The 13,906-nt window shown below is 38.2% G+C and overlaps 1 protein-coding gene across 1 annotated transcript in view; it reads left to right on the top strand.

Annotated features, from left to right (window-relative positions):
• The window catches only part of LAMA1 (laminin subunit alpha 1), a 160,682-nt gene that overhangs the window by 127,069 nt on the left and 19,707 nt on the right, over nucleotides 1-13,906 (top strand). Inside the window, exons 42-50 of the mRNA XM_019755789.2 lie at nucleotides 1,059-1,175; nucleotides 2,680-2,862; nucleotides 3,192-3,346; nucleotides 4,713-4,856; nucleotides 5,846-5,979; nucleotides 6,835-6,985; nucleotides 7,931-8,055; nucleotides 12,716-12,866; nucleotides 13,743-13,887. Of these exons, the coding sequence (XP_019611348.2) occupies nucleotides 1,059-1,175; nucleotides 2,680-2,862; nucleotides 3,192-3,346; nucleotides 4,713-4,856; nucleotides 5,846-5,979; nucleotides 6,835-6,985; nucleotides 7,931-8,055; nucleotides 12,716-12,866; nucleotides 13,743-13,887 (1,305 nt within the window). The remainder of the gene's footprint in view (nucleotides 1-1,058; nucleotides 1,176-2,679; nucleotides 2,863-3,191; nucleotides 3,347-4,712; nucleotides 4,857-5,845; nucleotides 5,980-6,834; nucleotides 6,986-7,930; nucleotides 8,056-12,715; nucleotides 12,867-13,742; nucleotides 13,888-13,906) is intronic.

Raw genomic sequence — 13,906 nt, 5'->3', positions numbered from 1 at the left:
TCCAATAATGTAATGGCATATCCATAACAAAATGGAAGCAGGAAACTACTGTGTATGAAAAACATGTAAGTTTTTTAACACATAGTATATTTTTCACCTTAATATAGTCTATATTCTAATATATCAAAAATACCAAGTCTTTTCCTATAGGAGTAAATTGTGGTCCGTAAACAGCTCATCCCCTCTTTTAGACTACTTCCATGTCCAGTACTGGATCCTTCCACAGCTGCCTGAGCCAAGGTGTAGATATATGCATGTCTTTTTGTTTCTCTGTGAGTGACAAAAATTTAGAATTTGTTGCCATCTCACAGCATAGAAAGTGCATAATTCTCAATCATAAAGCATTAAACACAGACTCTAGCATCAATGCTGGTGGGCTATGATGTCAGTTTATACCACTAAAGGTAATGCATAGGCCATGAAATAGAGGTCTTCCTGGCAATTAAAATTTTAGGCAGAGCCAATCATGTTCATCAAGGGTTTTAGCAATAATTTATTTTTTAACCATGTGTTCAGAATCCAGATGTGATTATATATCATGAACAGAAATTTTAAAAGTGAAAGCTTTGATCCAACAGCTTTGATCAGACTTGAAGGAGGTTGAGTTGACCACCTGTTGAGTGAGGAGAAGGGAACAGGAAGCAGAGGGGCCCTGGTGGGGGAAGCTGGTGGGAGAAGACTGAGGGGAGATTCCCAGGAAGGAGCCCCGGTTTGGGGTTTTACAGCTTAGAGGAGAAATACAACCACGATTTAGATGTGGATAAGAAGTTGGTGAGTCTGAATGAGACTGAGTGATTTAAACACAGTTCTTCACCTTGAGCTCTAATTAAATTGGACATGCAATTTTAGAAGAAATATTAGTGAGAAGGGCAACAAGCAAAGCTAAAAACACAATATAATCAAGGGCACTAAATCTTACTGGAAGAACTTTCAATATTGGGGGGTCTCTGTAGAAAGCTGTTGATCTGTGGATGGGTCACAGTAATGAGGAAAATGGTTGCCGTGGCAACTTTTTAGTAGGCTAGCCTAAAATGGAACACTCTTTCCCCTTTAAATAGGTATCACGTTGGAACTGAGAGAATTGAAAAATACGGCAAACACATTTCAAGAGAATACTGATAAAATTACTAGGCAGACCAATGAATCACTCTTGATACTTAGAGCAATTCCTGAAGGTAAGTGGAAGGAGGTGACTTAATTAATGTCTTCTCATTGCAAAGCCATTACATGTGAGTGAACAGGAGGAAGTTCTGCCTGGGGTCTGATGAAGAGCCCTTCCTGGAAATGTGACCAGGATTGATAGGGTTTTTACTTGCAAATGAAGATGATTTGGAAGTGAAGGTCACTATTTGTTTAATAAGTTCAGAACACCTGCATTGAAATACTAGAATTATACTCTGAAAAACAGAAGCCTTAGAGACTTTGTGCTATCATACTAATTGCTTACTTTTAAAAGTGCTTGTCACATCCCTTAAATGAAAAAAAGGGTTATTCAAAGAAGTTAGCAAGTAAAGAAATCGGAATGTTCCTGCTTTGAGGGAAAATGTTAGATTCATTATAAATGTAGGAAATTTAGAAGTTCTTGCTTGGTAATCTTTCTTCATGAGGCGATAAAGCATTCTAAAATAGATCATTTTAATATTGATGATTTGGAAACGCAGTATTCATTAAAGTTTTAAATAGGATAACTTTTTAAAAATGTAATACAAATGAGTCATGCTGTGGTACAATATTTACATTCCCTCGACCTTCTCTTTTTTTTTCTTAATAAGAGTTTTTTTTAAGTCTTACAAGATGCCCAAACATCTCCAAATTTCCATTAGCTGGTTCACTCTGTAAGCACAAAAATTACATTAGGGAGTTGGGCTTGGGGCACTTTGGACTTCCTACCTTAAATCAATGGAACATTTTTTGATCTGGATGTTTCTTTTTCTCTCCCTTTTTTTGAGGACACATGGTGCATGTTAATTAAACACTTAAAAATAACTTTTTATTTGGAAGTAATTTCAAACTTGCAAAAAGAATAAAAAAGAATACGTGCATATCCTTTATCCAGCTTCCTCTAGTGTTAATGCTTGCCCCATTTGTGATTAAACACTTTAAAATGAATACTAATGCCTTTTTTTTAAAAAAAAATCATCACCCAGATTTTCTGGAATAACTGAATACCAATTTATCTTTAGTGACCATTTAGTCTTTATTCTAGTGTTATTTCTACGTAGCAGCCAGTTGATGTTGTGGAAAAATACTACTTCCTCTAGCCTAGGACACGTCCATCCCACCTAAACATTTAAATTCTCAAACCTTCTTAACCAGACATGGATTGATTTGAAGAAGGTGTTTAATGAATTTGAGAAGAGAGTGATAGAAACAGGACCAAATAAAGAGTTTAGCTTCTTAACATATAAGATCCTGAGCATAAGGTGAAAACAGTTGCTTTTGTCATCTCATTGTGTATTGAAATACATAATATTATTTCATTCATCCCTGAAAGGGAACAGTAGGGTGTATGATAAGCAGCCTTAATATTGTCGTTAAAAACAAGAAGCCCCATTTTATGCTCAACCAATAAGGAGCACTGTAACATGTTTCTGTGTAATATTATAATTGTGGGTTTATGGTTTTCTCTGTTCTGTGTGTAATCACTGGAGTACATGCTTGCACATAAATTTATTTCAGGTGTCAGAGACAAGGGAGCCAAAATCAAAGAGTTGGCCATATCTACCAATGAGAGTGCTGTGAGCACGCTAAAGAACGTTGTGGGACTGAGTCAGAAGCTGTTGAACACATCGACGGACCTGTCCAGGGTCAATGCCACGTTGCGAGAAACAAATGAACTTCTACGGGACTCTACAATGACCAGTATGTTACGGTCTGCCTTCCCATTAGGAAAGCCTGCATCATGTGACTGATTTTGAGCTTGCCAAGTGTACAATGGTGCCTTGTTCACAAACAGCATTCCTAAAAAAATTAAAATGCACTAACATCTGAATTTGCATTTATAAAGAAAGAGAAGGGCCTTTGGTGGTGCATATTGCTGGTGCATTTTTCATATATGTACCAAAATTTCAAGGATTTGTTTGATTCTTGGGCTATTCTGTTTTATCCAGTGCGTTAGTCATGAGGAGTTAAATTCTCTTGTGTCCTTGTCCCTCACCCTGCCAACTTTCTTGTCACCTTGTATTTGTTAGCTCTGTTAGCTGGAAGAAAAGTTAAAGATGTGGAAACACAAGCCAACCTTTTATTTGATCGGTTGAAGCCTTTGAAGATATTAGAAGAGAACCTAAGCAGAAACCTGTCAGAAATTAAACTGCTGATCAGCCAGGCCCGGAAACAAGCAGCTTCTGTGAGTGTGGGGCCTTGTGGTTCTCAGCAACACCCCGTCTTTCCCCCTCGCTGAGGCTCTCAGGAACCCCGAGTCCCAGAGAATTCACGTAGAAATGGCTTTCTGGTCACCCTGAGTCCCTAAGAACTTCTACTGACCAGCTTTCAATAATCCCAGATTCCTCACAGCCTTATATTCAGTACATTTAAAGCCTTAAATATATTTAATGAGTCTCATTTTTTGTTTTTATTCAACATGTTTCAAAATGTTGTTAGCAAAGAGATCTCCATGTCTTTATGGAGATTTGTAATTGTAGCCTAGATTTATAGATTCGTAACTATTAGCTGATGGTTTAGAACACCTTGTCTAAGTGTTAACATCACTCTGTTTCATTGGTGACATATGGTGTTATATCCATCATTTTGTCACGGTGGTTTTAATAATCCAGAACTCTTCATAATGTTTGTGTAGTAAGGGCCTCATGCTCTAGGAGTCTAACATAATAGTCTGTACATGTACAAATGCTGCACAAATCCAATACATAGAACACTTGACACCTGAAAAAAACAAACTTGAGAAAATGTTTTCTAGCCATCCATAGTATATGGCATCAGTTGTGCCCTACAGGAGAGGCATTTCAGGGAAATACTGAGACTTTTGAGAGAATATGCAGTTGTCATGCTATTGTGGACAGAGGACAAATGTGACCTGTGGTCTAATATTGATCACCAAAAGCTTCCTAGCCTAGATAAAGGCGTTCTGAGCTCTTTAACACCCACCCCTCCAGTGACCTCACTATTGGAAAAGGGCTGTAGGTTTACATGAGCTCTGGCTGCCATCTGTTTTAGTTCAGTCACTAAAAAAAAATGTAAGTCCAACGGGTGGTTCCAAATGCTCTGATGAATACAAACTCATCATCTTGAAGGTGAATATAAGATTATGTGCAAATAATTACTTAGAGAAATATATAGTAAGTTCAATAATGCTCTCTAAATATTTGCTGAAAGAATAAATAGATTACCCCTCCATTTATTTGACAAGTAATCATCAAATGTCCTCTCTGTGTCAGATGTAAAGGTTCCAAGGCGATTTGGATAAGTCCTTGTCTTTAAGGAATTAAATTTCACATGAGGGAAATAGTTTCCTACATAAAATGCTCTGTTAAAACCCTAAGACTGACTTTTCCATATTTAATTACTTTACTAAATAAAATAATTTTCATCATGATCTCATTTCTCACTTTAGGCAACACAAAGCATTATGTATTATCAAGAGAGGAAACCTGCCTAACAATGAAAATCCGTCATGGAATAGTACTTTTGAATTCCTGGCATGCTGCCAACATGTGTCACTAAATGATTGGGACACTTTCCTTTTCCTTCTACAGATTAAAGTTGCTGTGTCTGCAGACAGAGATTGTATCCGAGCCTACCAGCCTCAGATTTCTTCTACTAACTACAACACCTTAACACTAAATGTCAAAACAAGTGAACCCGATAACCTTCTCTTCTACCTCGGTAGCAGCACCAGCGTGAGTATAGGCCCACAGAAAGCAACAATGAGTCTTTTATGAACGAGTGTATTTTCTGAATTAGCACTTTTTGATAAAAAAGAAAAAAAATAGGGCCTTGGTGAAATCACTAATTCTTTTAAGGGAACTTTTGCCAAACTGGTAGTGTTTGATTAAAAATAAAGAAATTATGAAGTTGAATACATGGTGTGAAAGAAAATGACATTTAGGAAGGAAAGGTGCCTCCCTTTGCTGTCTTAATTGCAAGCTCTGTAGCTTCGATGAATTTAACGTAATACCTTCTGTGATGTCTGAAACCATTGAGTTTAGCTTTGGGTCTGTCAAGTCCCTCTTGTGGTTGTTACCGGAAGTGGAGGCATGCACCCTAAGGCGTATCACAGTTGTCAAGCTTCACCCAGGCTCTACGACCCAAATTCCCAATGGAAGGCCGTTGATACCTTTCGCTGTGCCAGTGGAAATGGGTCAGAACCCTCGGGTGTGTTAGGGCAGAAAATATTGACAAGCACAGACGTTAACTGAGTGCCTTCTTGGACGCTATGGTGCAGTGCGAAACACATGCAATCCCTGATGTGGGATTTCATGGCTCCTGTCTTATTGCGTATTTTACATTACTTTATTTATTGTCTTCTAGACTGAGGAAAGGCTCAAGTGAAACGCCTCTCCTCATGGTCCCTGTAGTCTGCTGGTGACGCCAACAAGTTTTCCTGGGGCCCTTTCAGGGAAACGTTGTGAAGAATCGGGCAGGGCGGAGGTGGTGGAGCGCTAATGGCCAGGGCTGCCCATTGTCCCCCGTACTCTGACTCATGCTCCAGCTCTAGGGAGGGGAACATTTAAAGATAAAATATGATAGTTTTTTTGGGTTTTGTTATTTGTTTGTTTGTTTATTTTTAAGAATAGAGAAAATGCTGTAGGATTTTCAAAAGTGTTTTAGTAGTCATGCAAGCAGTCTGGCATGGAAATTCATGCCAACTCATGCCCCTGCTCCCCAGTCTGATTTCCTGGCAGTGGAGATGCGACGAGGGAAAGTGGCCTTCCTCTGGGATATGGGCTCCGGCTCAGCACGGTTGGAATTTCCAGATTTCCCAATTGATGACAACACATGGCACAGTATCTATGTAACCAGGTAGTAGAGAAAGTTCTCCTGAAGCATCTCTCTTTTTGAAATTGTATCTTATAAGTAATTACATGTTTGTAACATCATATAATAAATAACCTTTGAAACTTCTGGGAAGTCAAATTATAGTGAAAGAATGCCTGGTTTAGATTAACTGTAGCAATAAGGTTTTCTTTTTTTTTCCTTATTATGGAAGAAATACACTTTTTTCCCCAAAACCAATAATAAAGGAAGAAAAAAGTTAAAAGTTTATGTTACCTTTAGAATGTTAGGTCTAAGTCTGAGGCAGCCCAGTAAAACATTTTCGGCCTAGTAAATGGGAGTAAACGCAGCATGGTAGAAATTCCGTGTGGCTGGCAGTGGAAAGCAAGTAGAAGACAACCAAGACAAGAGTACAAGTGGGGAAGACGTTTTCTTAAAATTCTGACACAAAGCAAAGTTCTTCCTTTTAAAGCCCTCTCTAGACATAGCTAGTTTAAGCAGCGATAGGTATATCTTCTTTTTACTTTTCCATAATGTTATGGTTTGTTGTTGTTGATAGTATGTTGTTAGAAATTTTGTCTTTTGCTTTATGTATAAAAATAGGACAATCTTAAAGCCAGTGCACAGTTTCAAATATAGTTTAATTCATGATCCATAACTGTTTTTACATGATGAGATGTGTGTTGTAGAAGAACACTCTACAAGATTTTGGAGAGTAAATTGGGGGTTGCGTGGACAAGACTAGAGGCGGGAAGACCAGTTGGGGGCTGTTGCAGTGGACACGGGGAGAAGGAGATGGAGGCTGTGTATGAAACAGATGTGCGTATTGGACTGACTTGCGATTCTGAAAGTATTCTTTTTGCAATTCTTCGTGACCCTTAGATTTGGAAACATTGGTTCATTGACTGTAAAGGAAATGAGCACAACTCAAAAGCCACCACCAAAGACAAGTAAATCCCCAGGAGCAGCTAATGTGCTGGATATAAACAACTCAACACTAATGTTTGTTGGAGGGCTTGGAGGACAGATCAAGGTAACATCATGAACAGTTGTCTGCATACAACTGATTGGCTGATTTTACTTCTATGTAAATTTAATACATGCATTTATAAAATGTTATATGTCAAATACATTTCAATTAAAAAATTAATATGATTGGGGACAGCCAGTTAGCTCAGTTGGTTAGAGCACGGTGCTCTTAACAAGGTTACCGGTTTGATCCCTGCATGGGCCACTGTGAGCTGCGCCCTCCACAGCTAGATTGAAACAACTACCTGACTTGGAGCTGATGGGTCCTGGAAAAACACATTAAAAAAAAAAATTAATGTGATTAAATTGTTGAATATATTCTAGGCAGATGAGGATTTTTTTGCTTAATGACAGTTCATTTACAGAGTTAGGTTGGTTTTGTAGGGTGAAGGATCATGCTTAATGAATAGTATAAATGGAAAAGAAGTCACTGGTTCATTTCGCAGGGAATTCAGTATTCCACATTCATTTCTGTAAAGTTCCTTTATCTCTAGTCTAACTCTAGTGGTAGACTAATAACTAATTAGTGTTTAGTGAAAGAGCCCATCATATTTATTTTGCTGTATCATTCATCCTTTCACTGACTAACGTTGAGTTACATGACTTGTTCAGTGCTCTCACATGAGAGTGAAGGTCTCAGTACCAGCCAGGCCCTCACCACTGACCATTCTCTGGGCCTCTGTTTCTCATCTGTAACAGATGCTTTTCTCTAGCAAACCTAGTAACTAAGATGACCTAAGATCCTGTCCAGTTCTCACTCATTCTAGGATTCCGCTTCATAATTGGAAGGGAATCCGATGATTACAAATTGGCCATTTTGGGGGATGTTGTTTTCTCAAAATTTGGATCTTTAGATTTGAGATTTGAGGGAGGAGTTTTGTGCATTTAGAGAATTTATTCCTTTTGCTCAAATACATGTGGGTTATGTTTGTTTGTTTGTTTACATTAGAAGTCTCCTTCTGTGAAGGTTACACATTTCAAAGGCTGCATGGGAGAGGCCTTCTTGAATGGACAGTCAATTGGTCTTTGGAATTATATTGAAAGAGAGGGCAAGTGCCATGGCTGCTTTGGCAGGTAATATGCCCTCACGATTTAACACATTGTGAGTTATTCTGTTAACATCTGGGAACTGCTAAAAGAATTTACATGCACATCAAGGATGGATAGAGTTTGTGGTGCTATTCTTCTATTGCAAAGGATATGATTTAGATCATTTACTAATCGAAGCATGGGTACCATTTTTAACCCTTAAAAAGAAGTACTCTTATTGTTGTGTCTTGTACTGTGTGCTTTGATCATGGATCATAAAATTGAGAAGCATCAGACATCAGCTCAAACTATTTTCTGTCTCAAAGAGCCATAATTAAGTCTTGGGTAAATCACTGTACATTTTTATTTTGAAAATACCTCCAAAGATGACAATTTTTGTTTGTGCTGCCAATTTTTATAGATAAGTTCTTTCCTATTCCTAAATTCTATAATTCTAGAAGTCTAATGCATTTGGAAATGGAGAACAACTACCTAACATCTTTTTGCGTATATTGATATAATAGAAGGCATGTAATAACTTAATCTCACTAAGCTCAACACCCCCTTTATTATTTTCTAATGAAATAACTGGTACCTCATAAATATACAAGAACTGTTTTCTAGCTCTTTAGCAATTAAGACAACAGATTCCCTTTGCCATTAGAGAAATGTAACATCTGATAATAATTTCTCTCATATAATGGGCTGCTCTGTCTGGATAGATATGTATAATTAATGGTGAGTTGTGACAAGCTAGAAGCAACTCGCATTATGTTTGGAAACTCGTGAGTTTTCATTTTGTCATTGTTGGATCTGGTATCTCATATGACGCCTAGCTTGGGATTTTGTAGTTTAAGCCTTTAATTAGCTACTTCCACTTCCTCAGCTTGCTTAAAAACTTCTGACCAGAACCTTGGTTATTGGAGTCTTAGGACTGAAAAATGTATTGGATTTGGCACCTAAATTGCCCAGCCTCCTTGCCCAGCTCTCCTACCACATCTCTCTGCGACTTGGGGTAGTAAGTCACTACAGCTCACAGAGAGAGTCTGATTTCTTCTTCCAGAAAAGGAAAACAATAATCATACTTGTCTGACCTCCCTCCCAAAATGATGGTGATGAACACATAACATGATGTATGTGAAAATACTTTACAAATGTGAATGTTCACCAGTGTTCATCTCTGATCTTCCTGCAGTGACAGTCTGGTGCTTTCTAGGTACATGCCCCAGGATTATTTTCTTGACACTAAACATGTGAAAGACCAAGGTTTTTTAATTAGCAAATATGATCAAAATGATATGACCTTGTGAGGTAATGACACCTGCTCTAGACCCTCAGGTGCACGAGCACACACATTGAGGCTCTCCTTCATCACTTTTTCCTCACGTTGTTTCTCTAGTATGGAAGGAAGTCTTCCTAGCAGTTTAGTAATTCTAACATGAAAAATGCTCCAACCCCTGGACTTTGTCCCCGACACTGACCCCAGATCATTAATTTTACTTGTAGACAGAAAAATCTTAACTGAAATTGAATAGTTCTAATATGGAAAATGACCCCCTATTTTAGCTGTTACAACATCTCTGATTGTCATCCGTCATTTTCATACCGAGTTACTTTAAAACCACTGACCTCAAACTGCAGAAATGAGTGAATTTAATGATTGCTGGCTCTTCTCCTTTTTGGAATGAGGAAGTCAATTTCCTTTGTGGCCATGGGTTTTGTTCCTCCCACCAGATTGCCACGCACCCTGGACCAGTGACTGAAAGACGTTTGCTACTGAGAGGAAGGATTAGCAGTGCTGCCATCCTCCTGATGTTAATCCTGGAGCTGGCTTTTTTGGTAAAGAGCCGGCTACCCAGTGTTAAGGCCAAATTGACTCATTAGCACAATCAAACTAAGGTTTGATTAAACATATTTTTCTGGGTGCTGAACAAATCAGCTGGCTACTCTTGAATTGTAATGACCAACATTTCCAAAAATAGGATTTTTTAAAGAATACTCATTTGACTCCAAACTCTTTTTAAAAAGGAGCATTCTGGAGTTGCTTATGTTCCATAGAACCTAATTTGGCAAGTGCTAAATAGACACAAACTGGTGCTTTATAAAGGATTTATCTGTCCTTATTTTAGGTAACCACCCCTACCTATTAAAAACTAGCTCAAATTGCTAATAAACTAATTCTAGTAACTGAATCCATTTTCACAGACCAGTGATTTGAATTCATTGCTCCTTTTACCTGTGTGTGTAATTTGCCGTTATTAAATTGTTGGTGTGGTCCATTGATGTCCTTTAAATTAATTTTTTTTTTGTCTCAATATGAGCGTTTACCTTTAATTTATATTACCAAGTAAACTCACAGAAATGTTTGTTTTTTTATTCCTCTGAATATATTCACACTTCTTTACATGGTATCAGCATATGTTTATAATTATGAACCATCTCTTCAATTCTTAAAGGATATTTAAAAATAAACCATTGAGTCTCCCAGTTCTCATCTAAACATAAAAGAAAACCTTTTACTTAATTCACAGGCTTTTGTTCTGGTATTAGTTATGAGTGTCTATTGTGATAGAGCACTGGCTGTGCAGCTGACCTTTGTGACAGGTCTGTCATCTGTGTTACGGGCCCTCTGCTAGGCACCGGTGATGTCAACATTAGTCACATGAGTTTGTCTCCTCTGATGTCCATGGGCTAGGGAAAACTGACTATATGGAAACATTAACAAGTGCTCTGTGCAGTGGCAGGTGGGGCAGCAGTAGCAAAGCAGCATCCTGGGGCCCAGGCCATACTCACTCGCTCACATCACAGGAGTACAGTGCACATTATCCCATCACATGAGTGAGAGCTTGGATTCGAGAAGTCTAGTGACTCCTCCAGGCTGACAGGGTTGAGGTCTGGGGAGGGAGGGCATCTTCTCTGACTGCAGGACTCCCACCTGTAACTGCTGGGTGCTGGAACAGAACTACCCATGAAGTGCTGTAGTGGACCCTTCTTTCATCTGTCCTGTTCTTTTACCGAGGCCAGGCCCAGAGCTGCCTTCCTGTGGCCCACCTGGGAGACAGGCACCTGGCTGACTAGAGAGGCATGTGTGTCTCGTGGTCACAGAACAGAAGCCACATGGGAGAACAAGCCCCAGAAATGTGTCATTGACTTCAGTAGAATCACACTGAGTCATCATTTAATTTGAATGCATCCCTTTATGTGGCTGCTTCACTTGGGCAGGCCCCGCTGAAGCAGAGAAGCCAGAATCAAGGATTCCACATTCTTGAGAACAGAGAACACATGCTTTCTGAGGAAGGGGAGGGAGTGACCAGTGGAACAAGACAGGCTTCTGGAGATTTATTTGAAACCTGGTCTCACCATTTTCTTGAGTGTGTCCTTGGACAAGGAACTTAATCTTTGAGGCTCAGCTTTTAAAATGGGGATCCACCAAGGACCTCTGAACACAAGAGAATAATTAGAGCTAAAATGGAGTGAACATTTCCCATGTGCCAGGAATTGTGTACATGAATTAAATCATATGCTCGTATAGCTCTCCCAAAGAGGTTTTATTCTTATCCCTATTTTATAGATGAAGGGAATGAAGCACAGAAAGGTTAGGTAGCTTTTCTGAGTTCACACAGCTAGTAAATTGGAAAACTGGGATTTGAACCCCAGCAGTCTGGTTCTAAAGTCTGTGTCCTTGGAGCAGTGGTCACCCAAGAAGTAGAGCAATGAAACATGCTTCTAGGAAGCTATGAGTTTAAAAATTAAAGAATTGAGAATTAAGCCATAGTTTAAGTGCATTTCCTTTAAGTTGTACTTCCTCAAAGAGAAAGGAAGACATAAATTTTTAGAAAAAGCTGGACTGGGAGTAATTATAAGTGAAATCTCAGGTTTCACAAAAGCCCTGCTATTTTTTGTTTTGCTTTGTTAATGGAAACAAGTTCTCTGTTTGGTTATTCTGCTCTGTTTGGAGATGTGGCACTGAGTTAGGTGCTACACCTTCAACTGGGAAAAATTCAAATTCATATCCCAAAACACCCTAATCCAAGTTGCTCTCTCAAGCTCTATGAGAGTCCAGAAAAGTAGTTTTTAAACCTAATAACGATATGTTCCAGATAAACTTAATTTATAATTTAATGGTGTATCAAATCAGCCTTTTGAGGCATGGGGAAGTCCAGAAATCACACCAATCTGACAAGTGTGGTCTATATTATATAACTCTGTTGTAAGCTCGTCTGCCGAGTTTTGAGGTTTTGTCAATTTTTTTTTTTTTTTAAATGGTCCTTCTAGTACAATGGTATGTATTTATTTTTCATCGTTAATTCCAGTTTAGCTGATATATTAGTTACAACCAACAGAGGGTGATAAATGGCAATATAAAAAATTCTTATGAAAGCAATGGGATTAAGAAAGAACAGTTCCATTAAAGGAAATTAAACAAAAATCTAGTTGATAAATAGCTATATTTATAGTACTTATCCATCCTTTGGAGAAATTTCTTTTCACTACTGTGAACACTGCCTACATTACCTTTTTTTACTTAGAAAGCAACTGGGCATTTGTCTCGCATGATCTCATAACAAATATATTTTAAGGTGTTATCAAATTATGGAAATAATAGCTCTACCATGATTTTTGTGAGGGAGAACGTGGTAAATGTATAATTTGTTGTCTTTAATTACCTTCCTGAGAATGGATTGTCATCTGCTCTGCTTTGCAGCCCCCAGAATGAAGACTCTTCCTTCCATTTTGATGGGAGTGGGTATTCTGTTGTGGAGAAGACGCTCCGGGCCACCGTGACACACATAATTATGCTTTTTAGTAGCTTTTCACCTAATGGGCTTCTTCTCTACCTTGCTTCAAATGGCACCGTAAGAATCTTTATGGGGCTTGGACCCCACTGTGTATATACAGTTAGATTGCTCTGAGGATATTTATGTTTAATATGTATTTTCTGAGCATACATTAATATTATTATACAGAGGGTGCCAAAAAATGTATACACATTTTAAGAAAGGAAAAAACTGTATTAAAATTGTAATACTCAATACATACCGATAACAATAGATGAATACAAGTCATGTTTGACTTCTGCAATTACAAGAGATGCTCAAAGTGGTTACCATCAGTGTAATTTTAATACAGTTTTTTCCTTTCTTAAAATGTATGTAAATTTTTTGGTACCCTCTGTATACATACGTATGCCATACTATGTCCCCATTTTAAATAATTTTTTTATTATATTAATACAACTTTATTGAAGAACCTTTGGAAGAGCCTGAGGTAGAAAATAGCTTTCCCATCATTATAGGTATCAATCAAACATTTGCCATTAAATTTTGAGTTTAAACAATATGTGTTGTTCTGTGTTCACTCTGACCACTGCGGCCCTATGTGAAATCCATCCACAAGAAGTTCATGTCCCCATTTTTTTATCTCATGTACTGGTGATTTCTCTCAATCATCTACTTTAGTTTTTTAGAACTGATCTATTTGTCAGTCTCAATGAAAAAGATAGAAAGAGTTCACTTCTCTTACTGAATTGTAATTTTGATAACAATGAGTTTATCTTATATCTGTGTAATATTCTAGAAAGCCTCTGTGAACTCTTAATTTCATAGCATAGACGTCTGGCTATTGGGCCAGGTCCAGCTTCTTAGTTTGACTTTAGAAGGTTTCTGCCATCCCTGACTTAAAGGGAAAGGAAATCTTGTGATAACGATGTAACTACTTTCTCTTCTTTACAGAAAGACTTTTTATCCATCGAGCTGGTCCATGGCAGAGTTAAAGTTACAGTTGACTTGGGCTCAGGGCCTCTTGCCCTTGCTACAGACCGACGTTATAACAATGGAACCTGGTACAAAATCGCTTTCCAGCGAAACCGGAAGCAAGGTAAATGCACTGCTGCATG

The sequence above is a fragment of the Rhinolophus sinicus genome, linkage group LG09, assembly GCF_036562045.2.
Source record: "Rhinolophus sinicus isolate RSC01 linkage group LG09, ASM3656204v1, whole genome shotgun sequence".
Taxonomy (NCBI): domain Eukaryota; kingdom Metazoa; phylum Chordata; class Mammalia; order Chiroptera; family Rhinolophidae; genus Rhinolophus; species Rhinolophus sinicus.
The sequence above is the reverse complement of the archived record's forward strand: the minus strand, read 5'-3'. Positions and strand labels throughout refer to the sequence as shown.